The sequence below is a fragment of the Gopherus evgoodei genome, chromosome 3 (assembly GCF_007399415.2).
Source record: "Gopherus evgoodei ecotype Sinaloan lineage chromosome 3, rGopEvg1_v1.p, whole genome shotgun sequence".
In the NCBI taxonomy this organism is placed as follows: domain Eukaryota; kingdom Metazoa; phylum Chordata; order Testudines; family Testudinidae; genus Gopherus; species Gopherus evgoodei.
In genome coordinates, this window is record NC_044324.1 from 26980416 (window position 1) to 27007949 (window position 27534).

The window sequence follows — 27534 nt, forward strand, 5'->3', positions numbered from 1 at the left end:
TGCAAGGAAAGAATGAGGTGCAGGTAAGAACCAGGCATATAGGTCTTTTGTTGTTTTACTCTTTGCTCTGCCTGCTATGTACCTCTGAGTAAATAATAATGCTTTGTTTTGAGCTCCCTAGGGAAAAGGGCTTACAAGTGCCAAACAGAGCTGGGCCTAGAGGATTAACATGCTTGGGAAACAGGGGAATTGCAGCCCAGAGATCCAGGCTCAGTGTGGTTCATCCACAGGGTTCCATGCACTTTAGAAGGAGAAAAATGGATCTAAAACACAGCTCACTCTATAACCACGATACCTGCCTTCCCATGCGTCGATGCCTTTACTCACTATGTTAACTTTATGAATTACACAGCAAGCGCTTCTGGGCAAAGACTTTGTCTCAATGTATTTTCAAAAAGCCCCATGAACACATCTGACACACCATCCATATACAATACATGATAGAATATAAAGAGCGTGCCCTCCATACTGTCCACCATTAAACTGCAGACCCCTGACCAGCTGTACCCCTGCAAGGATTCACCCTTGGTCAAGGATAGCAGTGAGGGTTGCACTGTACCTTTCAGCGGAATTTTAATTTGTAGCTGGAGCTCCACAGGACCCCCACTAGCAGAGGCTGCCTGCGGGCTGCCCTGAACCAGCATATTAACAAGTCTCTCGGGTCACGGACCCTCTCCCTTTTGTGACTTTGCTGGCTGGTTACTGAAGCAGTTGCTGTGGTGCCTTGCGCCCACTGGTTCCCTGCACCAAAAGGTCTGCAGCAACAGAGCCTGGGTGAATCAATCCCATTATAGCCTGAATTAAGTTACAGCATCCTGTGATGCTGGCAGACCAGGTGCCAGCTCATGCCAAGCCCGTAAGCTTCAACTGAACACTGACAAATACATAGCTGAATTAGTCTGGCTCACCTGTGGGTTAACATTGTTAAAACCGGTATTAGATTCATAAAAATATGTTTAGTGTTTAGACCTGTAAGTTGCTGCACGTATTGAGCTCACTTATAATAGCTGTATCCCATGTTATAAGATAATATTTAAGTGTTTGCTCTATAACTATAAAAGTGTTTTCTCTGAAATTGTAAACTTCCAGTCAAGAGAGAAGCACTACCAAGTGTGAAATACTAGCTTGCCACAGGAGGTATTATCTCCTCCTGCCCAACAATAAAAAAAAAAAAAGGCTCATATACACCAGATACACCACTGCGGAACATCAGAGGACAAAAGACTTCGTTATTGGCCCTCGTCACCCTCAATGAAGAGGAAATGTGCACATGAACATATCCCATCAGCTTCAACTCTGTGGCAAGATAGACTGGAGCGTCCAAGGGGACTGTCTGAGACTCCATGTTAAGGCTGTTTTAGTGCGTCAGAAGTTGATACCTGAGGCTTGGTTGGTGAAACCGAAGTATAAAACAACCTGTTTGGAGTTTGTGCCCTGGTTTGTAACTGTCTGCCCTGTGGTTGGCACTCAGGGTCATGAGCCACTCCAGATAGCTTGACATATCCATTCCAATCTGAGAAGTGTTCAGTGTACACAACGCATTGCCCTGACAGATTCAGCAGAAATGGTGGGTCTGATTCTGCAAGGTGTTGAGCACCTTGGACTCCCAATGAATTCAGGGACTGAACATCTGGTAGGACTGGGCTCGATATTTCTCATGCTGAAAGGAGGTGTCATCAAAATTTCTACAGATCATCTTTATCAGACAGAAGACAGGTTAGTCTGACTTTATATCCATCCCCAGAGTAATTTGTTTCTCAGCTCTGAAAATGTAGATGCCATTATAAAATTTTAATGAGAGGGTGTTTCATGGTAAATCTAAAAAGCAAGAGCTTCTGCTTTCAGAAAATAAGCATCTGACTAACAGCCTTATATATAATACAGCAGGATATAGAGAGGTCAGAAAAAGTCAGAGCAGCCAGCCTGCCACCCTTAAAACTGGGCTTAGCAATAGGACTGGACATGAAAGCAGCCAGCTATTGGTACCTTTAACATTAATTTATTCAAAACACTCATCTCCCTGTAGATACATATAAAAAATTGAAATAAAAACATAGGAAATCAAACACCACAGTGAGAAATTTGGAGAAACAAATAAAGCTATGAAAGCACTTCAGAAGCAGGAGAAAGAGGAATGTAACTTGGAAAAAAACCCACTCCAATTTCTTCAACATGAAAGTGAAAGAAGAGGAGGTAGCAGTGGCAGTGGCAGCAGTGAGAAGGAAAACAAAAACCACCACTTAAAAAACAAATTCATAACATCAGCACAGCAGGAGGCAGAAAAGAAATATTTAAACCAGCAATCTTGAAAACATAACCTAGATTGCCTGGTGATTGACACCCTCTGTTTGTGACAGAGAAACAGATTCATTCTGCAAGGTTCTTTCCACTACTGCCCTCGAGAATAATCCCATAATTCCATTAAGTTCTGTTTCAGTACAGGAGCAGCTCAGAACGGACTGTCTTCATCAAACTTTAAACAAGCAGAGAAACACACTAACAGTACTGCACATTTCCCAGGGCCAGTGAGAGCTGAGAAGGGGCCCATTTCAGTAAATCAATGGCACCGCATAAATGTTTTGTGATAATCATAACAACATATATGGCCCAGCTTTGGCTCTTGGTACCTGTTCTCAACCACCACTCCAACCACCAGGGTTGACTGCCTAGAACCCAGAGCCTGATAGCCAGAAATGGCCAAGCGCCTGCTTTGGCCTCTCTCTCCCCCCCACCCCACCCCACCCCACCCCACCCCACCCCAAATGGAAGCTCAGCAGGGTACTGGGGAAGTAACAATAACATGGGGGAGGCATTCTCCCTTCTGGGTGGGCCTGGACAGAGCCCATCTGCAAGAGGGAACATTCTGACCCAATAGTAAAGTTGGGGTTCAAACCAACAATCAATGTAGGTACTCGGACATCCCCTTATTACCACAGTTAGCTACCAAGATCAGCTAACTGCAAATCTTATTTAGTTATATCTAAGGTTTTTAAGTGTCACCAATGTAATTCATCTATCTCAAGGCCCATGTTTTGCCTTTATTGTCCTCAAAACCAGTCATTATTTATAACACTTATCTGGAGATAGTGCTGGGCAAGGTAATACATTTAACTTCACAAGTTAAGGGCAACTGCATAACTCAGACAAATAGTGCAGACAAGCTAACCCTAATAAATATTTATATACTACCAGAGGAGGTATCTGAATACCTAGTAAAGGTACAGTATAATTTTTTATACATAGTGTACTTATAAGTTGGTCATGCTATTAGCATTCAGCACCAAAAAAATTGTGATTTACTGAGGATTTTTGCTTCCCACTGTTACTGAATGTGCATGCCTTCCCAAAAATGTATCCCTTTCCTGAGGTAACATATCATGCAATTATAAACCTTAAAGCTTTAGCTTTGACTAAGTTTGCAGCCAACAATTCCAAGAGTCTATGTTTCTAATATATGTGTAGCAAATGAGAGGTTTTTAATTCTAAACAATCAGATAGGGGGAATCAGATTCTGAAATGGCATACAATTTGTGCATAACCTGGAGTCGCTTGCTGCTTTTTTACCTCCACAATCCCATCTTTTATTCATCTTCACATTTAAAATTGCACGGGGATAGTTTCTACTTTAAATAGGTATTTATGAGAATGGGGAAAGAGTGGTTTCTCAGATTATTTTTACCTGAGCTCTGAGTGCAGCATCCTTCTTAATCCATTTTATCACTGTTTCGTACACCAGCTCTTCTGCTTTGGTGTTCAGGCTGTCATTGGACATGTAGGAAATGAAGTCGTCTTTTGAGATATTAAGGATCTCCTCTTGATTGGCCACTTCTGGGAAAATTTGTAGGGCATATGCTTTGGCCATATTGTATAGTTCACTGCACTGCATAGCTTCAGCCATGGCTAATATTCCTAAGCAGTTGCTGGCAGTCAATTGTTTTTCTAAAAAGAGCAAATAAAATATAAATGAATGAATAAAAATGGCATTATTTCACTGATAAATAGATGCTATGAGCATAAATAACTCTGGTTCACTTTGAATAGCACCCAGGTTATTCCAATGAGTCACCATTAAAAGAAAAAAGTCTACCAAATGCAGTTTCTTTAGATCTGCTTTTTTAAATCTTTAACCGGGTGGAGGGTATTTTCTGGGCTTGTTTTTTGGTGTGTACTCTAGTGGTGTGGTTGGGAGAAACTTATTACCAAGGACCTCCTCTCCAGTAGGACTCAAGTAGTGAGACCACTGCTAATTCTAATGCTTACCATGTTCCTTTAAGAAACAGCAAAGAAGTAAACCCTAGTGCAGATGCTTTAAAAATAAACTCAGAAGGCTCTGAGGACATTTTTGAGGATGCTACAGTTGCTTCATGATAATGTATGTCCTGCTTAGCTACTAAGCCACTTCAAATAATAATAAAAAAATTTCCCCACAGGAACTTTGTTACTGTAGAATGTGATGACATTCCTTATGCAAAACACAGATTATACTAATGGTTTCTGTTAAATGTTGTGTAGTGGTGTTTCAAAGCAAATCATGCACAGAGGAGACAGCATTATCTGCTTCCTGGCAAACAAGGAACTGCACAGCGTGTAGTAACATGTTAAGGACGAGCTATGCTCTACACTTTGCTGTTCTTTTTGCTTTTCAGATACTCTGAAAATAAAAACCCACCAATAGGGTGCAAGAGGGTCTCTAGCCAAGGCATTAGCAGAAGCCTCAAAAAGTATGTCTACACTGCAAAGAAAAACCCATGGCACCACGGTCATGGCCTGCGGGGCTCAAGCTGTGGGACTAAAAATAGCACTGTAGATGTTCCTGCTTAGGCTGGATCCTGGGCTGCAAGACTGCACCCTTGCTGAGTTTCAGAAAATATTAAAAATATTCCAAAAATGCAGCACTTTTGTTCTGGAAAAGAGTGTGCATACATGGAGTTAATCAGCAATAGCTTCTCAGCATTAAACTCATACCCTGCCTTACTTTGGATTAACTTTAATGAGTACAAGCCTACATATACATACAAACCTGTTTAAAACTAGGTGGATAAAGTAAGCAGGTGATAGAAATCTAAACTTTTATCGCCACCAGTACTTGGAAAACTAAAGCCAAAAAGCAAATCTGACACTGGAGTCACATCAGTCTTGTAATTTTTAAAAGAAATGCCCCAGCCAGACCACCAGGGCATAGCCCTACAACATCTCTTATTCTGCATAATGGAAAACATCTGGTGGAATAAGCCTTTACTCGTATGAGAGCAGATATCCTACTTCAACACCTTTGCAAGTGGGGTTTTTGAGTTCTCAGATTTCTGTTCATCAGGTAACAGGCTTGGATATGGGACAACTGAACTGGCTGCAGCTGATCTTCTCTGAATGGGAGATGATGATCAAATATCTGTGCTGACTTTTCTAGATCTGAACCTGGTATTTTACTTATCTTTAATCCCTTGTAGATGTAGGCAGATGTTTCTGAGTGGCCCAGTCTTTCCTTTTTCAGAAGGACCAGAGGGTAGTGTTGGACAATTGCTATTCTTCCCCGAGAAACCTTTTTGTGGCATGTCACGGGCTCTATTTCATTATCCTTTCCCACATGTACGTAAGGCCATCAAGGTTTGTGAAGAAATGTGGGCTGAGATATATTCAACAGGTTGATGACACTTTATAAATTCTAACATAGCTGGTACAGTGGAACAAATGAGTTGATGCCTTTCTGAGATAAGAGCTCGGATGTCAGCTAGCTGGATGCAGTTCAGCTGGGGTAAGACTGAAATAATGTTAGTGGGGGAAGCAGCTGGGGGATAAATCATGTTGGGGGAAGCAGTTGGCAAAAATTATCTCAGCATCTTTAATTGAAAGGGTTCACCAACTACTTGCATCTGTAGTTCATCATATAGGTGTCTGATTAGATCTTGAAATACTTCCGGATGCCTAGGCAACAAAGAAAGGCTGGAGAACACTTTGCTCCATCTATGATTGAATGAGCGAGTGCTCCATTTCCCCTCTGATGCAGACCTTGCTACAATTATCTATGCCTTTGTCACTCAAGACTAGACTTGAATTGTACTCCACATGGGGCTCCCACCCCTAGATTATTCAACTGTTACACCAGTGCTCCAGGATAGCTGCCAACAGATTTCTGGGTGTAATTTAATAATGTCAGTTTTAACCTACAAATTCCTAAATGGTCTGAGACCTGGTTAAATACAAGATCACCTCTCTAACCCTTGCCAGATTGTTGCAAATGAGATCAACGGAGGCACTTGAGCTGGCAGGGCATTCTCTACTTATGCTTTGACTTTGGAATTCGTTCCCTATGTTGATCTGCCAGAGTCTGTATTTGTTAACCTTCCAGGCACGCTGCAAAGCTCATCTTTTATCCCAAGTATCTGGGGATGGAGTGGATGTCTGAGCAGGGATATAGGCAGAGATTGGTAGTATGCATGAAAGATTACTTGGCAGAACTGTGGTACCAATATAACAGGAGTTCAATAATTAGTGCAAGATCCCATCTGTTTGTGTTGAATGTTGTCTTTTTAATTTAGGAGGATGGAGCATATGAGTTAGGCATTACTAAAATCAGAACAAACACACCTCTCTGTTACAGGCTGTGAACCATTTAGTTAATGGGAGTCCATCCTTGCTTGTTCACACAAGCCTCTAGTGGCTTACTGTCTGGTCATATCTATAAGCTTCTGGATTTAATGATTCTCCAAAAGATGACAAGGCCCTTGTGAGGGTCTCACTTTCCCATCTTCAAACTGTCTGATGCCTCAGTTTCCTCATTGGCTGGGTGGTCTGGTTCTCCAGCTGACCCAAAAATTCCCCATCTGGAGTAGACAAAGACAATCAGAACACCTTCTTGGGCAGGGTCTGGTTGGACTTCTCTTCATACAGGGCTCCCAAATGCGCCTCTCACTGCTTCCTCCCAGGCTTCTTTTGGAAACTTGCTCTTCTCTCAGAAAAAAAATCAGAAATTCTGCTCTTCCCTAGTTGCCTCCTTGACAGACAGACCTCCCGCCCAGCAGGTCCACATCTCTCTCAGACTGAGGAAAGGAGACCCTTATATACTCAACATGCTTTGTGATCAGCCTACGGTTCCAGAGTGTACTGTAAGTCCCAGAATCAGGGCTGGCTCCAGCTTTTTTGCCACCCCAAGCAGTGAAGCAAAAGAAATAAAAATAAAGCTGACTGGCAGCACTTCGGCGGCAGCTCAATCAAGCCGCTTCATTCTTCTGCAGCAATTCGGCGGCGGATCCTTCACTCCCTCTCCTCCTATTCAGTGGCACTTTGGCGGCAGCTCAATGAGGAAGAGAGGGGCTGAGGGACCTGCCACCGAATTGCTGCTGAAAACCCAGATGTGCCAGCCCTTTCCATTGGCCGTCCCAAGCACCTGCTTCCTTCGCTGGTGCCTGGAGCTGGCCCTGCCCAGAATCTCTCTGTTTAGTTCACTGCTGTGACAGAAGCCCCCTCCTCACACACCCCAATTGTGATACTGATATATCTCCTGAATTCTGGTTTGGTTCACATGCCCCAGACCTTTCTCTTCCCTGCGTGCACAGACTAACCAAACCAGGGTGGTTTTTAGGAATTGTTTTTAATCCAGTTTCCTCTGCAACACTGAAACAGAACAAGAAACCCATCCTTTCTCTTTGTCCATGCACCAGAATGCTTGTTCATGCACCAGGCATCTTCAATCCTTGTTATCATCAACCAATAGCAAACACAGCATAGGAAATATACTCTGTGCTTGAAGCCATTTTGTCCAAAAGGGAGGGTAATTTTCCAATTCTGCAGGTTTAGTTGGCTTCTACTGGGGGATAATTATAAATCCCAGGTTTTTGAGACAACTGGTAGTTGCTAACTTGTGGTATCCAACTTCAGCAAGGATGCCTACTAGCTAGCTCCATATATGCAATGATATACACGTCCTTAGGCTCTGGGGCGCTCCTATAACTAATACCTGAATTTTTTATTGTAAATCTAGGATCACAAATAAGGCTGAAGGGAAAGTGATCCATGATAGATTTTGACTGGGAATGCCAAAGGATCAGTTCAACAGGGCATCAAAGTAAAACACTGAAGAGTTGCAAGAAAAGAGCGCAATAGATCAGTTGATTTGCTTATTGCACTTGCCTTGGCAACACATGGTATGGATTAAGTTAAAATCTATTACTGTACTACTGGTATCTGTTTCTGTACCAAGGAAGAGCTTATGTGCTATAATATGGTGCTTTTGATGCTAGATTCTTTAGAGAAAAAGGATGCACTGGAAAAAAGCAACCCTGAAGCCATAAGATGGGAGGAAGAGGAGGAAATGTCTTGGATATTCCATACCATTTCTGATCAGTTTACTAGCATTTAGCCAGCCATCATCTGGAACCTTCTATCACTTGTAGGCTTTGTTGCATTAGTCAGAACATAACTGGAAACGGTTGGCATTGCGCGTGTTGTTGACAAAAGCAGAACACTAAGTATAGAGCAGAAAGCGAGAAAAAAGCTGGAGATAGCCCTGGCAGTGAACAGTTAAGAAATGAAATTGTTGAGTGGGCTCCATTTCCCTGTCTGACAAATTCAGAGGGAGGTAACTAGTATCTAGATCAGTGAATCCTACGGGACATTTGAAAAGCTATTTTTGTGCTATGATATACTTGGTTCATGCATTGCCCAAAACAAAATAACCTTCTTAAACATTTATATGGCAAAGACTCCGCTATATCTGAAGCTGAATTCAGTCAAAGCTATAAATTCGTTCTCCAAATGAACTGTATGAATTCTCCAAATGAAAGTCTAAAACTCTGGTGACTCCCCATATATCACTAAATTTATAACCAACTCTCCTAGTTCATACTATAACATGGTTCACTGAATTCAAATATTAAATATTGGAAAAGGGAAATCTCACACTGATTTAGTGAAATAAATGCATTTTGGTTTGCTGGCTGAATCTTTCTTTAGTGATAATGTATTAAATACATCTAGTGATCATTGAAAGCTGTAAGATATATTCATTTAAAAAGGTACTGGAGGGAAGCTACAGAAAAGCAATGTCAGTACAAGAACCTATACTCAAGGTTCACAACCAACAAACTGGGCCTGAGAGAGACGGTTTTCAATCTACCATAGTACACTCATTTTAAACAAGAATTTTACATTTTTAAACAAGAGACAACAAAATATATTGAAAGAGGGAGCTTGAAATAATGGCCTGATTCATTACTGCATTGCTTCAGTTTTACACTCGTGTAGCCCCACTGCAGTCAGTTAGGTCAGCGTAGCACTGGGCAGTAACACAGTGATGAACCGAACCCAAGGTTGGATTTTGATTTTTGAACATGTATAGCATATTCCAAATGCTCATCTTCAAGACTGCATTTCTGATGTCAATTTACAATGACAAACTCTTGAGATAACTCCACGTGGGACAGAGGTAAATTTTGGTTCCAAAGGGAATGACATATCTTGCAATGAGGAAGAGTGAAGAGATATGTTTTAGGGAGGGTGAGAACAAGAGCATGAAAAAAAGTCTTGATATGGTGTGTATTGAAAGCAACACAACATCTGGGTAAAACTTTATATTAATAAGATTCCATTTATAAATGGTTTATACAGGGTTAACAAAACATTAATAGATCTTATAGGCACGTCACAGAAATGAGTACCATGTGTTATAGGTAGTTATGGGCACACCAGTACAAGGTGTTATAGATGGTTATAAGGCATGGTTATAGTTAACCTATCTTCCTGTTGAGACTCTGTATCAACATATAACCATTGACTATAATATCTATTAATCATTTATTAATGGAACCATAATATAAAAGTGTGACCACTCTACCTGATGTGGTTAAGACGGATCTCATTTACAAGACTTTTGAGAGTGCCAGGACTATTACTTCAGTGGCCAAAAGGATCTTTCACTTGACCTTTAGAATCTGTTTTTCAGGGTGCAGGAAAATGGCAGACTCTGACCCTTAACGGGGAGTTCATAGTCATCTACTGTTATAACAAACCTAGTCTGGCATAGCTTCTATAATCTACTGTAATAACCATATGAATGGGACATGCATTTGCATTTTAGAACTCAGTGTCTGCATAAAGTGCAACCTTTGTCAAATTAAATGGGATGCTGTACATCTACCCAAGATGTGAATGCAGTTGGATTTTTTTTCAGCTGCACAAACAACTTTACTGACTGTAAATCAGTTTAGTGCTGCAGCAATGGGAACATTATACATTCAGATCTCAGTTCAAACAAATGAAGTTCTATTGTGTTTCAAATAACATTTAATCTTGAATTTCCTAGGAGAACTATGAAATTTAAAAAAAAAAAAGGCCTAAGGCCTATAAACTCACAAGATGGAATGGGAATGACACTTACCTAGAAATGACACACAGACTTTACAGAAAGTATGAAACTGGAACTTGCTGGCAGCCTCCAGAAGAGTTTTTGCGTTGGCAGAATCTATGATCAAAGAACCTGTATAAACAAACTCCAGTAGTAATTCCAGAACATCTGCAGTGAGGTTTGACATGGCCAATTCCAGCTTCTCCCCGCCTCTGCTACTGTCTCGTGGTGACCTGTAACAGCAGACAAGGACATTCTTACAGGACATTATGCCATCCCCCTTTTGTTGTTGTTTACCAATTAGCGAGGGCTAGAAAATTGATTCATTAACTTTCTCCATATTTTTAAGGAATTGAAGAGTATGGTACTTTAAAATAACTGAACTTAAAGACTTTAACTGGATCTGAAAGAGAAGAGTCTTAAAGCGAGTTTTAAAAAAAAAATCAGTTTATTGCTACTCTGCATTTTCATGCAAAAGAAGGTTGCAAAAAAAAAAAAAAAAGGAAGAAAGAAAGAAAAAGAAAAGAATGAGCCAACATTAATGAGAATGAGGACCCGGATTAGCTTTCAAAGGGAAACAATACATTTTAATACTTAGAGTTAACATCTCATCTTTTGTGCATAATATGACATAGTAAGGCAAAAACACTCCTAAATTTCAAGAGAAAAGGTCACCTAGTTTTTCAAGAGCATATCCCCATCCAGTACATGAAATAATATTTTAAATGTCATGCGCATTTTGAGATCTATTTAAGGATCTTTTCTATCAGCCATAATAATAGTAAGTTTTAAAAAACTGTTGGGTTTTTTTTTTTGCTTGATTCCTCAATGAATGTTAATGTAACAATATATATGTTTTTGTTCTAAAAATATATTGTTCCCTTGTAGGCACTAAAAAAGGAAGCCCCTCATGGCATTGCTTTGAAAACTGAATACAAGACAAGATAGACAGACAAAATGGTTAGAGCAAAGAAGGGAAGGGGGTGGGAAAACAATAACCAGCTCTGCCACAGGAAGCCAGCAGCCATCCTCTAGGAAGTTTCATGACTGTGGCCTACGATTTTTCCTGCATAAAGTGCTAAACAATTTGGGGATCAAAATATCTCCTGCATTTGAAGTGTGCATTAGTGCTTGTGAAATTATGGGACAAAAAATAATAGTAATGTATTAAAATAAGGGCCCAGTTCCTAATGCATGGTTGGCTGGTGTAGCTGCAACACTAAGGACAGATAACACCTGAAAGACAAAAATGATAATAAATTTGGTAACGTCAAGAATGGGGGGAAAATCTGTTAAAGTAAGAAAATAAACTCCTTTAGTGGTTAGAGCCATTCAGCATCTTCTTACAGAAACATTAATTTCTCCTAATGACCAGACAATCAAAGTCCGCTCACTCCATCACTGCTACAGTTCTCGTGAAAACCATCGCATGATCAGCACCAAGGTGCATCATAGAGACCACCAACCTCTTCATAATAAACGGTCACATTAGCATCCACTGGCCAGGGCTGGCTTTAAATACAAGCAAGAATCACTTCCAGCAATTGCTTGGGAACCTACATGTTCAAGGTTCACAATGCTGTGAAGAAGCTTATGGTCAAATATCCCTTTCTAGCCCTGGAACCAGAGGACACAAGGCCAGAAATTCATAGTCTGATTCTGCCCCTCTCCCAACAAACACACATACAAAAATCCACAAAGCAATTTGAGGGTCCTGTAAATTGGAGGCATGCCCTGTCACTTTTTTTAATACCTCTGAGTTAGACAATGGTTTCAAATAGTAGAACAAGCCACATTTAGGCCCTGACCCTACAAAAGCTTATGTATGTGAACAGTCCTATTTAATGCAATGGTACTGAGAGTGAGTAAAATTAAGTGTATGCATAAGTCTTTGCAGGGCTGGAGTCTCTAATTTGCTTCATATTTCTATTTAAGGTACTTATATGGCCTCAATTACCACAAATATTCATCACCTCACAATCTTTATATCCTCACAGCACCCTGGCCAGGGAGCGAAGTACTGTTATTCTCATTTTACAGATGGGGAACTGAATTACAGATGGTATGTCTATACAGCATTTTGGATCACGCCTCCCAGATCAGGTCAACAGACTTGGGCTAACAGGGCTTGTGCTAACCCTTTAAAAATAGCGGTAGAGACAGCACTTTGAAGATGCAGCTCAGGCTGGAGCTCAGGCTCTGAACCCCACCCCTCTCAGGCTGGAGCTCCAGTTCAGGCTGGAGCTCCAGCCTGAACTGCAATTTGGAAAGCACTGTGTACACAGCTATTTTTAGAGCACTAGTGCAAGCTCTGCTAGCCTGTCTGTGAGGCTCACTCCAAAATACTGTGTAGATACAGGGTGACCAGACAGCAAGTATGAAAAATCGGGACAGGGGGTGGGGGGTATTAGGAGCCTGTATAAGAAAAAGACCCAATAATCGGGACTGCCCCTCTAATCTGGACATCTGGTCACCCTATGTAGATATGCCCAGAGAAACTAAATGATTTGCCCAAGGTCATGCAGGAAATCTATGTAAGAGCAGGAAATTAAATCCACGTCTCCCAAGTCCGCAGCTAGTGCCCTAAACACTGGGTCATCCTGTAGGAGATGCCATATTCTGAAAGCAGATGCATAAGCATGTACGTTAAGCAGGTTGCTTATTCTGCCCAACATGCACCCATTGTACTAAACCCTGACTTTTTAACAGGCGTTCTGTATGCTCTCAGAACTGTCATGCATGTAAGCAGTATTTTGCTCAGGCTACAATTCCTCTTGGGACAAGATAGAGAAGCAAAGATTGATTGAGCTCTGAGAGGAAGCCCGTAATCCAGTCTCTCTCTCACAATCCCCTGTACCTAATCTCTAGGTCTGTATAGATAGGGAACCTATCTAATGGTAGAGCAAGAGAACCTTTGACCACAAGGTATGTTGGATGCCATGCATCAAAGTGATTCCATGGTGTGGGAAGTACCTTGAGGTAAAAAGTTCTCTTGCTCTACCATTAATTGCCTCAAGTAACTGTTTGACATGAGTTCATCAGGCCGGTTTCGTTAATGTTATTTAATGTTTGGGCACAGATGCTCACATTTCTATAGGTATTCTGGTACTGGTGTGCTGAACAGCGCAACACCTAACTGATTTAGGAGCCTACATTTCATTTTCAAAAAGGGATTTCGGCATTCTGATGGGATTCAGACTCCTAAGTGCCTAAATCTCTTTTGGAAAATGAGATTTAGGACCCTAAATCAGTTAGGCATTACTTCATCTAAATACCTTTAGCAATATGGGCCAGAGAGCTCACTAATTTAAATGGGATTGTACGGCATTCGGCAATGGCAGGATTGAGTCCTCGCACGATAGGCAGGCCTGTTGCAAGCAAATATTTGTCTACGGTATTAATTCCATTTGTGCTGGCAAATGTTGTGGGGGTGAGTGCATGCACTGACAGGGGTAACAAGGCTCTTTGGGTGACTAATCATGTGCAGTTTCCGACTGTGAATGCAGCAGTGAACAAGCCAGACAGTGCAAAACCAGTAGCCTGCCACTGACATTAGAATAAAGAAAATACCAATTTAAGCAACAACTCCAGCCTGTCATTCTTTAGAATAATTAAGTTATAATCTCTTTTCCTTTGTAATACACCAAGCAATAAATGGCTGCTGCAATTGATTAAATACAAAAACAAAGCTAAGGTGTTCAGTCACAAAAGCCACTTATGGCAAGTATAATACAAAGCAATAGAGATTATTCATATTACTAAACCAGCCAGAAAAGGAAACTGAGTTGTGTCAGTTTCTGCCTCTGATGCTTTAAAAGTAGCATGTTGTGGTGCTTGGGCAACAGAGGCACAGCTTAGGGCAGTGGTGGGCAACCTGTGGCCCGCACACGGCCTGTCAAGGTAATCCACTGGTGGGCTGTGAGACAGTTCGTTTACACTGATCGCCTGCAGCTCTCAGTGGCCGTGGTTCGCCGTTCCCGCAGCTCCCACTGGCTGGGAATGGCAAACAGCTGTCACTGGGAGCTGCAGGGGGCCACAGGTTGCCCGCCACTGGTTTAGAGGTATCACTTACTTGGGATGCATACTGAAAACAGGCCTGGTTCAGCCAACAAAATAAAATAAGAAGCCTGCATGGCTTCCATGCTGATGACCTGGGCTCTGTAGATTTACTCGGCCTGGAAACCAGATGGATTATTGTCTAAAGCAGGTCCTAAGGGATCAACAGAGAGTTTTCAAAGAAACAGAGAAAGAGAAACATATGCGGAGACAGACTTATGACTGGAGACATCACAGAGTATTAGTGTGGTTTGAAATGGGATTCTGGGGTCCAGTTTAGTGAAATGGTTTTATAATAGAATTTTTTCTTAGGTATTTCCTTTCTAACTCTGATGTATTGTATAATGATATTCTTAAAGTGGTTCCCGTGTTTCTTATTTGATATGCAGCAGGATATAAAGATCCTCTATGCACCTAGCAGACTTCGTAAATGTACAAAAGTGGTCTATATTCTCCTCTCAGTTATATTGGTGCAAACCCAGTGAAGTCAGGAAGTTGCACAAGTATAACCAAGAGGAAAATTTAGCCTTGCTGTAAGTGCTTATACAGTTGACCAAGTGAAAAAACGTATGTGCATATATATACACTTGTGCACAAGGGGTCTGATCCTGCACAATTATAGTCAATGGGAGTTTTGTCACTCACTTCAGTGGGTGCAAGATGAGACCCTAACGGTCTAATATTGTTCTTAGAGAGGTCAACAGCAAAACTTCTACTGGGGAGAATTTGTCTGTAACTGAAAAAAGTGCACACAAATCAAGACATGCACACGCAGGAATGTTAATGGAAGCTCATTATAGATATAAAAAAGAACATGCACATACACATCTGAGAGACTGTCTCCTTAGCATTTTATTCTAGGCTGAAGCTGGGTAATATATGTTTTAGGTCCATGGACATAGTTAAACAAAGCACATTTTGCTATTTGCTCTGTGAACTCTAAAGTTTAACAATGTCATTTTATGGGCTTTCTAATCATTGCTCTTATTATAAAGGTCAAACATTTCACATTGTGACAGAAAATCAATAATTCTCCCAACAGCCCCTGGGGGCAATAAGTTTTGCTTCTAAAGAATAATGTGTAATAAACAATTTTAGACTTTACTTTATCATTGCTGCAATCTCTGAGAACAGCTAGAGTAAAAAGACGGTAATTCCTGATATATAAACTCATTAAAATTAGGGAGTGATTTAGAATAGAACTTTAAAAAGATGCATCTTGGGCTAAGCAGCAAAAAGGTTAGATTAGGTCTATATTTAAACAAGCTAAGAGAGTTCTTTTACAGCTTAACTATATTGTAGTTGTCAGGGAATTTTTTCAGATTAACAAATCATATAGCCACCCATGGGATGATTGTAGACCTAAAAAATGTGAAAACAAAATGTAATGAAGAGATAATCTACCTAAATAAACCAGGGTCCTTGGGCATGCTCTGTCCACTGAGCTCAGCTACAACTTTCAATGTAATAACTTAAACTGGAGAGATCATAGGCACAGGGAGACTTTTAAAGCAAAGGACATCTCAGTTATAAACTGGAACCCAAAGAACAAAGTTATTGGCCCTTTCACTGAGTTACTCTATATAGGGAAGCTAATAGAAATGCACACTGGTAAAACAGGATTTATATTAGAAGGGGGGAAAAATCCTTGCTTGCAATGTTCAAGATTGTGCTCTGGAAAATTTTTACACACACACACACACACACACACACACACACACACACACACACACACACACACACACACACACACACACACACACCCCCTCTCTCTCTGAATTCTTGGTATTAATGATAATTTTGTCCTTGAAATGCATTTCCTGAGATCCAGCACACATAGGTAAACATCAGCACTAGTGTTTCATGGTTAGTACAGACATAACTAAGTTTTCTTCATCATCTCCTGAATAAAGTTTAATATATATATGTATATATATATATATACACACACACACATATATACACACACACACACACATATATACATAAATTCTATTTATGAGATAATGCACTTGGTGTATTATATAAAATAACTTCACTGCATCATTTTTATCAAGAGGTTCTTTTTAATATAACCTTTCTGTGATGCAGTACAAAAAATTTTATAACGAGATGCTTTGAGTGTCAAAGCAGCATTTAGACTCCAGCTGAAGTACCCCTATATACGGAGTTCTCCTAGTATTTCACTTCATCAATTTACCGACAACAATACCTTTGCCTCTAACTGGCTTGCAACACTGTTTTGATTGACCAATGGTCTGATTGTCTCTTAGAGTTGGCTACAGTCTTACTCAGTTTCACTTCAAATGTGAAAAACTATCTGTGAGCAGTGGAGAAACCAGTTTTCTCACTGTTTACAAGCTATAGTCATAATAAAAGTCAAAGCAAATTCAGAGACAAGGTGGGTGAGGTAACATCTTTTACTGGACTACCTCACCCATCTTGTCTCTAATATTCTAGGACCAACACGGCTACAACACTGCATAAAACAAATTCAAAATATTCAAAATGGAGCCGCCTGCAAGGAGTGCACACGAATAATGCAAAACGCTTTATGTAAATGTACATTTCTGACTAGGAACAGTTGGTTCAACTTTATCCCACACTGCCTCATCATGCTGTATGTGAACAGGGAGACTAATAGACCTTTCAGTGACATCTCTTCATGTCTGAAGCAGTATGACTACATGGGGGGCAACCTCAAAGGCATGTCATACATCACAGCTTTGTCCTACGAAAATGGGTACCGAATAAAAGATTAACCTAAAAATAAAGACATTTTTGGTATTGTACCCCACCAGCATGCAGTGGTTAGAATCTGCCTCTTTCTCTGTTTCTATCCAGGGCCCATCACAATTCAACAAACAAAATTAAGCAGACAAGAAAATGAAATTGATTTCTATCAGATAGATTCAGCTATTGGGGGCATCTTTGATTTCCCTATTGATCATTATCCTGCACATCTTGGCCACTTGGAATTTAATGGCAATAGAACTCAGAAACCCTTGTACTTGAAAAGCACATGCCTCTATGGTTTGTGCTAAAGGAGATTTCTGTTAACATAATAGGGCTTGTGGCCCAAACAAATGAGCAGTTTTGATTCTATCCAGAGGGCAGTGGAACATGCATTCTATTCTTTACAACATATGTTGACACCTGCATCTGAGAGCCTTGATATTGCCCCCCCGATGCCATTGGTGTGGCTGGAAGTTGCACACACAGACCGTAGTATATGGCCCTAGGATTGCTGTCTTCTCTATCCAACTACCTAATGAACTTCCAGCTTCTGCTCCACCTCCTAAATGTACTGTGACATGCTGTTCTTATTGGTTTTGGTTTCATAGTGAGGGACATAATTAATACAAGAGCAAATATTTGTGTTCTCATTTCACTAGAGCAAAACATTTGCTACCTATGCCAATGGGATAAAAAAAATCAGAAATTAAATTGCTTCATTCCCTGGACAGTTTGTTTGGGTCTAAAGGAAACAGGAAATCTAAGATTAGAATATGAGATGAAGCACTTAAATCAAGAACAGCTACTTCTTTTTAACTGTCAAATTGTTTTGATTATCAAATAGAGAACACTAGACTGGGATTGGCAGCTTCTCATAAGGCTGAAGAGTCTGTTAGTTATGTGCTCATTAAAAACTTTTGTTCAAGTCTACACAATTTAGGCAGAATATCTTGTTTACTGTCGAACATAATCCTAGAGGTACATGAAGATCCAGGCAAATAAGAACAAAGTGCAGCATTGCTGCATCCTCACTATCCACTCTTTGACTTTTCATCATCAAAATTTTTAAATGGTTTAAAGTCACATGCCTGTTTATCTTGGGATAAACAAAAAAGAAGCTTAATGACATCTATAGCTTACCTCTAGCTAAGTAGAGAACAGATATTGTACTCTGCATGGAAAGCAATGTTTCATGCTTAAGAGCTTGATTTACGATTCTGTATAATTATAGGTTCATCATGAGATATAAATGTACAGATACACAAACATAACAACATGGATTTACACAACACAGACCCCAAGATGCATGTACACACTGTGGTCACATGTTATTTACTGATTTACTAGAGTTTATACAGCTGCAAGAGAATCAGTCAGGTAAATGATGAAACAAGGGACATTTATAGAGCAACATCATTGCAATACATGTGCCATAAGGCAGTGGATGTTCTATTAAATAGGATTTTTTAAAAATAAATTATACCCTAGCATGGCTTCTCTTTTGGAATTATTTTATCGATATCAAAATGTACTAACTTGCAAATCTCTGCCTTCTTTACGCTATCTCAGAGATAAATATTATCTGGAGCCTCAGCGACTATCCATCTTTCTCGTGAGACAAGAAAAATACATACTATAATGATGCTATACTGTGATTAGGGTAAAGAACTAGCAAAATCATGAGATTAAATAAATTAGTGTTTAAACATAGCCTTGCAAATTCATCATGAAACTTTACCTGACCAGGCACAAAATCTACTTGTCCACCCTTTACCATGACATTGATGCAGATAATGTTATTGCTTGCTCCAGGCAAAAAGAATTTGGCAAGGCTGATTTAGCATACTAGGTGCCAACCGCTCTCAGTTTGCAGCTGTTCAATCCCCGGTAAAGTCAGTGCAGTTCCATGAGTGTTAACCTGTTTGTGTATTGGGCATTTTCTCCTAATGCACCATCCACAAATCAGACAAATCATCATTTTAGACCAAGACAAACTATAGGTTAACAACAAATGCTTTTGTTAACAAGAGACGTGGCCAGAACAAAATAAAAAACGAACAAAAGAGGCAAATCTCAAATATGGTTTTAAGGCTATTCAAAGATGGAACACAATCTAATTGCTCTATGCAGGCTGCTTCAAAAAAGCAAGGCCAGGCTCAGTTGAAGGGTGTAATGCTATAGTACTGAGGTCACAGACTGAAATACAGATCTGCCTCCCTGCTGAGACTTGAGAAAGAAACAGACAAGCTTCAAGAGGTCAGCTTAAACAAGTGGCAAGAGAATGAGCCAATGGCTCTTGGAAGAGCAACATTTGCTGTCTCTGGACTCTTTTGCTAGGGTCGGGGAACAAAGTGAGAGCCTCTAAGGACCTGCTTGTAGAGTAATGAAAAACTGGGCCACAGTATTGAGTCTGGGCACCAACATACTTGCAAAAGCCTCATTTGAACAGAAAACAGCAAAATATATTGAGGAACAAAAATTTTGCTTTGGGGATTTTAGACGTAGGAAGAAGAATTAAAAATAAATGTCATGACCGACAACAGTTAATTCTTGAAAAACTACAGGTTCCTCTCATCCCGCTCAAATCTGATCTCTTCTGATCATATTTATTGCACAGTAATAAAACAGCTTACTACACAGTTGGCACTATACAAATAACAACAAATCCATTTAACTAGATGTGGTGAAATTTACACAAGTGTTTATGTAGGCCAGGCTACATCTAGGTATATCTAAGGCTCTCTTTCAATGCTGGAGGGGATAATTAAATATTTATTTATTAATTATTATGATTATGTATTCATATTAAGATAGTAGCCCTAAGGTTCTAATTGGCATTTCAAGAATTAGAATGAATTTTGCAAGGTGTTAGCTCTTTGATATAGGGTCTTACAGTTACATTTTTGTAATACAGTTAAGGCTTGTCTACATGGGGACATTCAGGAAAGTTAATCTGTATTAACTAAATGTGTGAATTTAAAGTGAATTAGTTAAACTGCATTAGATCCTTGTGTGGGCACTCTAATTCAAAATTAAAGTGGCCTTAATTCGGTTTAGCTTAATTCACTTTTCTGAGTGTCCCTGCAAAGGCAAACCCTTAGACGAGGCACATACCACCTTTAAAAAATATGTAAGTGAAAGGTATTATACCACGTAACTGGTAGTGTTTTTTCACATATCTCCTATTATTGGTACTGTGGATTTGTTACCTACAGCAAACCTTCAAGAATTGCTCTGCACATTTTGCCCATCACTGTTTAGTGCAACAGGAACAAAGGATTTGGCAAAAGCTGATCATATCATTAACCTAAATTCAGTATCCTAATCCAGCAGTGGCCAATACTGGATGTTAGGGAAAGGCAAAAATAAATAAATAAATCCCACCTCAAAATGCACTTGTGCAGTGTTGTAAACACAGGTGGGATGGGCAAAGTCAGTCTCATCCTTGACCCCCCACAGCTACCTTCTAGCACCCTGAATCATCATATTTGATTATTTTCATTTTAGGGCAAGACAAGCTTTTGGAGGGTGGCCGAAAACCACAGAGTTGAAGAGCCTAGTTCCAATCCCTGGACTGTGCAGTTTTTGCCTATCTGTCTTTGATCCATTTAGCTTTAACTGGCTCTTGTAATATAACTCTTCCCCTTTGCCCGTAAATTGCAAGTCCACAACACAGCCAAGCTCAGACTGGGCCCTGAGATGTAAGTAAATATAGCTAGGTCACACGAATCAGTGTCTTCCGAGCGGCTGCATGACAGCAATGTGGCTCACAGATAAGTCTAGCCAGAGCGAGGGCAAGGAACTGATTAGTCTGTCATTTCTTGGATAAGATTTGTAGGATTTGTAGTTCTGTCTAGAAATTACGTGAGTGAGAAGCCCTTGCCTACCAAAGAGAGAGAGGAGGCTGAGGTTAAGTGATTCTGCATCGTACCTCTGCAAGCTGGAACTGTCCTGAGGCAGATGCTTGATTTCCGCACCATAGCCTGAGCTTCAAGATGGATCTGCCCTGCCTCACTTGCCAGGTTTTGTCTTTCAAAACAGAATGAATTTATCTGCCTGCCAATGCAGAGCAAGCATCCAGAGCAAGCCTGTCACCCACCAATCCACGACTGTGTTTGCTTGGCTGAATACAGTCACACTTAAACGTCTGCTCTGGACTCTGTGTCAGTTCCTTGGCCCTTTGGTTCAGAAGCACAGTTAAGTATTTGTAACCTGCAGTTGGTTTATAGAGAAGCATGTGAATTTCTGCTCAGTGAAAACATGTTTTTCAGAGCCTGGCAGCTGCGTAGTATCAAACACTAGCGGCCAGCTGTGACATTAGGGTGTGAGTGTTGCTGCTGCTTAACAAAATACAAACGGCAGGAGAACAGCAATGACAAAAATGGCTGCCACTTGTAGGCGCATAAATCTACTTCCCATGGCAGTATTTCAAGACCAACATACTGTAGTTATGAGTTACTTGTTTAAGAGGAAAGGCATTTATAGTATTACTTGCACCTTCGCAGCAAACGAACAGTACACTTTGTACTCTCCATTAAACTTCCCTTTTTCATAGGCCCCATAAATAGTTTAACAGAAACAACTGATGATTTCCCTCTATGTACATCTCCAATTGCACCTGAAAAACGTATCTGATTTTCAAGACCATCTCCTCCTCTTTCAAAATAAAATAAAATAAAATAAAGCAAGGATTTACTTTCACAAATGTTTTATCTTTACAGGGAAGCTGAAAGAGGCAGATGCAGATATGCTCCCGACTTCTCAACTGGGGTTAAAAGCAAAAGTTCTTGATAAGAAGCAAAACAGGAAGGGATTGCTAAGAGTGGATTTTTCTTTCATCTGCTGTTTCTCATTTTTGGCTTCTCATAAGGTAAACACAAACCAGACAATCTGTTTTCCAGACACCTGAATGCTTTTGCAGTTTTGTCAGACTGTTTCAGAGGGAGAGAGGCAGATTTCTCTGTCTTGCATCCAAATTCTGCCTTCTTTTACAATGGTGTAAATCCAGAGTAACTCCCATGACTTCAATGAAGACACACTGGAATTTCAAGGGTGCAAGCCTTAGCACCCAGGTCCCAGACATAAAAAGAGGACCCGCTACCCCATTTTAGAAAAACAAAACAACAGAGAAAAGCAGCAGGCTATCCTGGCTTCTGGAAAAACAATTTGGTCATGAACTAAAGTGACTTTGCTCCTTTGGAAAAGAAATAGGACTAGAGTGTTGCCAGATTATGTTCCATCAGAATTCTTGGCTTTGTGATCTCATCTCCTGCTGTGTGTATTTTATGCTGTACGCTACTGGAATTAGCCAGCCCTTGGGGCTACAAAGTTAAGAGCATCATTAAAAGCAAATCTTGAACAGTTAAAAGGTACAGAATACTATTTGAACTTCTCTGTGCTGCTGCCTCACAAAGAAATACAACGCTGAGGTTTGCTTATAAGAGCCCGTATTTGGGCTCAGAAAGGAATTTTAACCCAAGAACTTCTTATCAATGTGAATTTGGTAAGGATTCCAGAACTTGGGGTTTAGGAAACAAAAAAAGCTAATCAAAGAGCTCCGGTGCAGTTTACTTTGCCATTTATATGGCAGCTGTATTTGTCTACTTAGCATGCAGGTTAAAAACATTATACCACATCATGGGATTTTCCATTCCTTTCTTCCAGACACACACAATCAAAACAAAGAAACATACACACAATCAAAACAAGGAATTCTAGTTACAAATGAAGCTGTAAAATCTGGTTCTGGAATGTGGACAATCTTGCCAAAGTTGGGAGGGGAGGGATGCTTGGGTATGGGGTTTTGGTTTGGCCTATTATAGAGATGGAGCCCAACGCAAAAATTAAGATTTGGATTTTGAAACATGCCCTTTATCCCTCCATAAAAATATATGGGGGAGGGAATCAAAGTTGGAGGGAGGGCTGTTTGGATTCTAGTCTCTCTCAATTCATGTAGAGATGATCACAGATGTATCTGACATATACACACGTATAGCATACACATACGGGTTGAGTCTGAGCCACAAAACTCAGATTCAGATTCTGGTCTTTATTTCAACCTCGCTTCCATAATTGGAAAGAATTCAGCTTGGGGTATCTGTTAGGGGCCAATTCCAATGCACACATACAAGATATGTGGATATTATTTAGGTTACAGGGGATCCTCCTGTTTTTCCACCTCTCATCCTTGTTTAACATTCATCCCCCCCCCCCAAGGTCATCTACTGCAATAACCTCCTGTTGGCCAAGTCTGAACAGGATCTTAAGTAATGCCACCTGATTAGCCAGAGGGCTCCTTCCAACAGGGGCTGAACATGCTGTCTATCTTATCACCAGCTCTAGAAGCAAGTGATAAGATCAGATAATGAAATACATCTCTCACACAAGGAAAGTTCTAAACATTAACCAAAAGAGTCACCAAGAAAAAAAATCCTTACAAATTTAACATAAAGAGTAGTAAGTCTGTTCCAAGAGTTTGATGTTTAAGAAAGCTACAAAGTAAAGGAGCATAAGAATGATAGTAATATAATTAGGCCTGCCAGCTGTGCTTTGGTTTGAGGGCACACACATTTTACCCAATCCTTCTGCTTTGCCTGTCTGCTTCATTCTTGTGAGCATGGAGGGTACAAGAAACCTGGAGCAGAGTTCAGACACATTTCAGCATGCTGCCTGCTTGTAGGAATGAAGCATATAGGTATAGTAGCAGGATGGGGAAAGAATGCCAGACAGTGAAGAAGTCCAATTCATTGACTTGTTATTGTTGGTTGTTCAGCATAGGAGTGTTTTGTTTTTTTTTAAATATTGGCTGAAAGCACAACTTGGGCTTGGTCTGGTGCACTCTGGCTTTCACCCAACAAAGCATATAAACTTGTGTTAAATTGTAAGTAAATGGGACTACTCATGTACTTAAGTGCTTTGCTGGTGTGGGGCTAGTGGGCTCAGCACCCTACAGGATCACGCCATTTTTAAGAACCAACAGATCTTCTAGGATCAGGAGAACAATATGTTTTTATTTCAAAATATACATATTTTAATGGCATATAGATAAATTAATGTTTGTTTTAAAATGTATATTCAGTTTTGGGTCAGTTAAATCTGACTGTGTCTTTTTCATTATAATGTGGTACACTGAGTCTGAGTGCTAGATTTATCCTTTAAAGACGTTGTAATTGGCCTTAATTATTGTCTAACCATCCGTTTTTACTCATTTGGGGTGTCACTTGCTATTCTGCCTTCAGATATTCACCTACAACACCCAGTGGTATCAGATACAGATAATCAGATGTGTTAGGGCAGTAGTTTGTCCATAGTGCAGGATATATAATGCAAGTACACAGAAACGTATTTTGCAAACATGTATATACATGATGACATGTAGACACACACCCAGAGTATCTTTACAGGGATGATCCTGTTCCCACTGAAGTCAGGGACCAAACTCTTGTTGACTTCAGCTGGAGCGGAATCAGATATTATATATCTATTGTACCACTGAACTCAACGTTCTTTATATAAATATTTAGGGAATACAAAGATATTTACTTATTCTTCAGCCACTTAATCCAACTGTGTCTGTTTTTATTTTTATGATAATAGAAAGAGTGCAATATAAATCACATTAAGGTTTCCGTGTGATCTGCGTTTCATCTTTCCTCAAAGGAGCTGTTAGCAACACGTGAGCATTATCAAGAGAACATTCTAAACATGCTGTATTTATAAATATACTGCCACTGTGAACTATCATGATTTTATATTACTAAGGGCATGCTCCCACAAGGTGCTGACTGCCTTTTGCAAGTTAAGTGTCTTCAACGTCCATTAACTTCCACGGGGTCATCGCAGGATTGGGCTTTCCAGTGTAGTTCCCTGAAAAGTGCATCTTTAAAATGGCACCTCAGGGCCCCAGGTTTAAGGTCTCTCAAAGATTAGCACAAATTTGCACACTCAGCAGGCGAACATTTATTTTTCCTATTATCCCCACCAGACAGCGTGAAAACTCAACCTGGCCTCAAGCTAGGTTCCTCCCTATTCAAGTGTCATCACCAGGAATAAAAATGTTGCTGCCTTGGATCCACCTGTGTGGCCCCATAAGCATTCATCAAGGTTATATGAGTGAGAGCGAGGCAGGGGGGCTGAACCGGTCTAGCTGAGATCAGAATTTGACCTGAGAACGCTTTACTACTGCTGCCGATGTGTGAGAAGGAGAAGAACACAAGCTGACTTTCAAATTCCTGGTTGAGTTTTCAGAGCCAGCAGTTCAGGGGGAATAAACACCCACCCTTTTCAGTCGGAAACTGAGTGAGTCTGATGTGAGTCACACGGAAACAAGTGTGGAAATCCAGGATTCCACTTTTGCAGAGTCACTTTTCAGAGAACTGCATTTAAGACTTTTTTTTTGTAAATGATTGCTCTGCTAAATCAGCATTCAGTCTATGGTTCATCTCCATTCGACAACTAAATTACACTCCTCCCCAGATTTTCTCTAGAAATAGATGGTGCCTGATGACTTTTGTAGATGAACCAACATCTTCACAGTCAAATCTAAACAGTGCGCCTTGGCCAGTCAATTACTGGGTTTCTATAAAGGATGTCTAAGATCTCCTTTCCCTATAGACTGCATACCTTATCTCGGTGAGAGGCATATACTGTAGTCTTAATTAGCAAGTGATAATGAGCAGACAGCAGAAAAAGGACAGAAAAGAGATATATCATAGCTAGAGCTAGCAATCATTAGGTTTACTGAGGGAAAATAACAAGCTACCAGGCCAACATATTTTTTATGAATAATTGATAAGGCAGTCGAGCACAATTATATCATAGTAATATAATATATATGCACAATTAGAAAAACAGCTTTGTGCAAAAGGACATAATACATTGAAAAGGAGATATCAGCCAATATGCCATCCTGAAATAAAATACCATCACTATTGTGTTAGTTGGTAAAATTTAAACACAGAATTTGAAAGCAAGCAAAATGTTCTGTAATTCCATTTTTAGCACAGTCCAGGCTCAGTCTGCTTAGGAAAATACTGCAAGGCAAAATCAGCAGCTGCATTAAATTTGCTGATGATTGAAAGAAAAATGAAAGTTATCCTGGTGGTAGTTTTTTTTTTATCCCTCCCTTCTTGCTACTCTAACTTACTAATAATATGAAAGTACCAATTTATTCCTATTGAGTATATGAAGCATACAAATTGAAAAATCAATGTAATGGAAAAAAAAGATTATCATGCACTGTTTAGAATCAATCAGCTAGAAACTGGGGGGTGGGGGAGATGCAAAGGCAGAGACATGAGGTTTAGAAATGTACACATTACATCTACTCTAAGCTAAAGCAGCGTTTGCTTAAGAAAAACTCCTCTTAGTCTAACATGCAGACTGAGTTATATTTTTATCTAACATTGTCTCTTTCCAATTTTTCCTATGAAAATTTGTCAATTGACTTTTTGCCTTTAAAAAGGCCTCAAATAATATTTTTTATAAATATTAACCCTCCTTTCTCCTAAGTGCCACACATGGCATGTAACAAAGATTTCAGGGCTGAAGGGGTTAATATTGTCTAAATACTTTATTGTTATGAAGTTTTAGCATCATTCACAGGAAAGCTTATGGCTCACTGTAGCCTGAAGGATAAAGTTTTGTACTATGTAATGGAATCCCTTTAAAATATTGATAGCAATAGTTCTATCATGTGGTCTGGATTACTACTAATAGTTCTGTTTTAAGCTTGGAATTCTAGTGATGGAACACCTTCTTCAGCCAAAATAGGCCATTACTGATCAGAAATAATTACATTGTATGAGTCAGATGTGTAACAAATGGATCTGAGTCTTGGTTTGAAAATACATTCAAAGGAGGTGGAAAGAATGGCTACTGGCTCTGTGACAGGAGATTCAATCTTCATAAACCTGCAAGAGAGGGGAAGAAAAAAGCGACACAAATGCGCCCTACAAAAGAACAGACCAGATCACAGCTGGAAGGAAGGCAAACCTTTTAATCAGGTCCTTGAAATACAAGCTGCAGGAAGCTAGAACATTTTGGTGGACTTCAAACTCTTTGCCTTCAACAATAATTTTCAGGTCTGTAAACTCTTTCGCTCTGCGTTGCTGGTTCAACTCCTTCAACATTTCTGCAGAACAGAGAAGACAGACAGTGCCAGGGTTCCCATTAAGAGTTTTTATTTATTTTTTTCTTGTAAAGAAGTAGAGAAATAGGAAACACTTGATTTTGTTTGTTGGCAAGACTGGCTCAACACTGACAGTAAAAGAAATAATAAACAAACTGGGCATTAAAAAAAAATAAGCAGGAACCAGTAGGTCTAAATAATTTAAAAAAACCCTAAACTTGTAGGGGTTAAAAACAAAAATTTAAAAATTCGAGCATCAGTAAATCAGACACAC

The 27534-nt window shown here is 39.9% G+C and overlaps 1 protein-coding gene across 3 annotated transcripts in view; it reads right to left on the bottom strand.

The window, feature by feature from the left end:
• The window catches only part of KLHL29 (kelch like family member 29), a 578142-nt gene that overhangs the window by 71957 nt on the left and 478651 nt on the right, over nucleotides 1-27534 (bottom strand). For all 3 annotated transcript variants that reach the window (XM_030555343.1, XM_030555342.1, XM_030555341.1), the window contains 3 exons: nucleotides 27125-27263; nucleotides 10373-10572; nucleotides 3680-3939 (listed from right to left, as the gene is read on the bottom strand). In XM_030555343.1, coding sequence (XP_030411203.1) covers nucleotides 3680-3939; nucleotides 10373-10572; nucleotides 27125-27263 — 599 coding nt within the window. The remainder of the gene's footprint in view (nucleotides 1-3679; nucleotides 3940-10372; nucleotides 10573-27124; nucleotides 27264-27534) is intronic.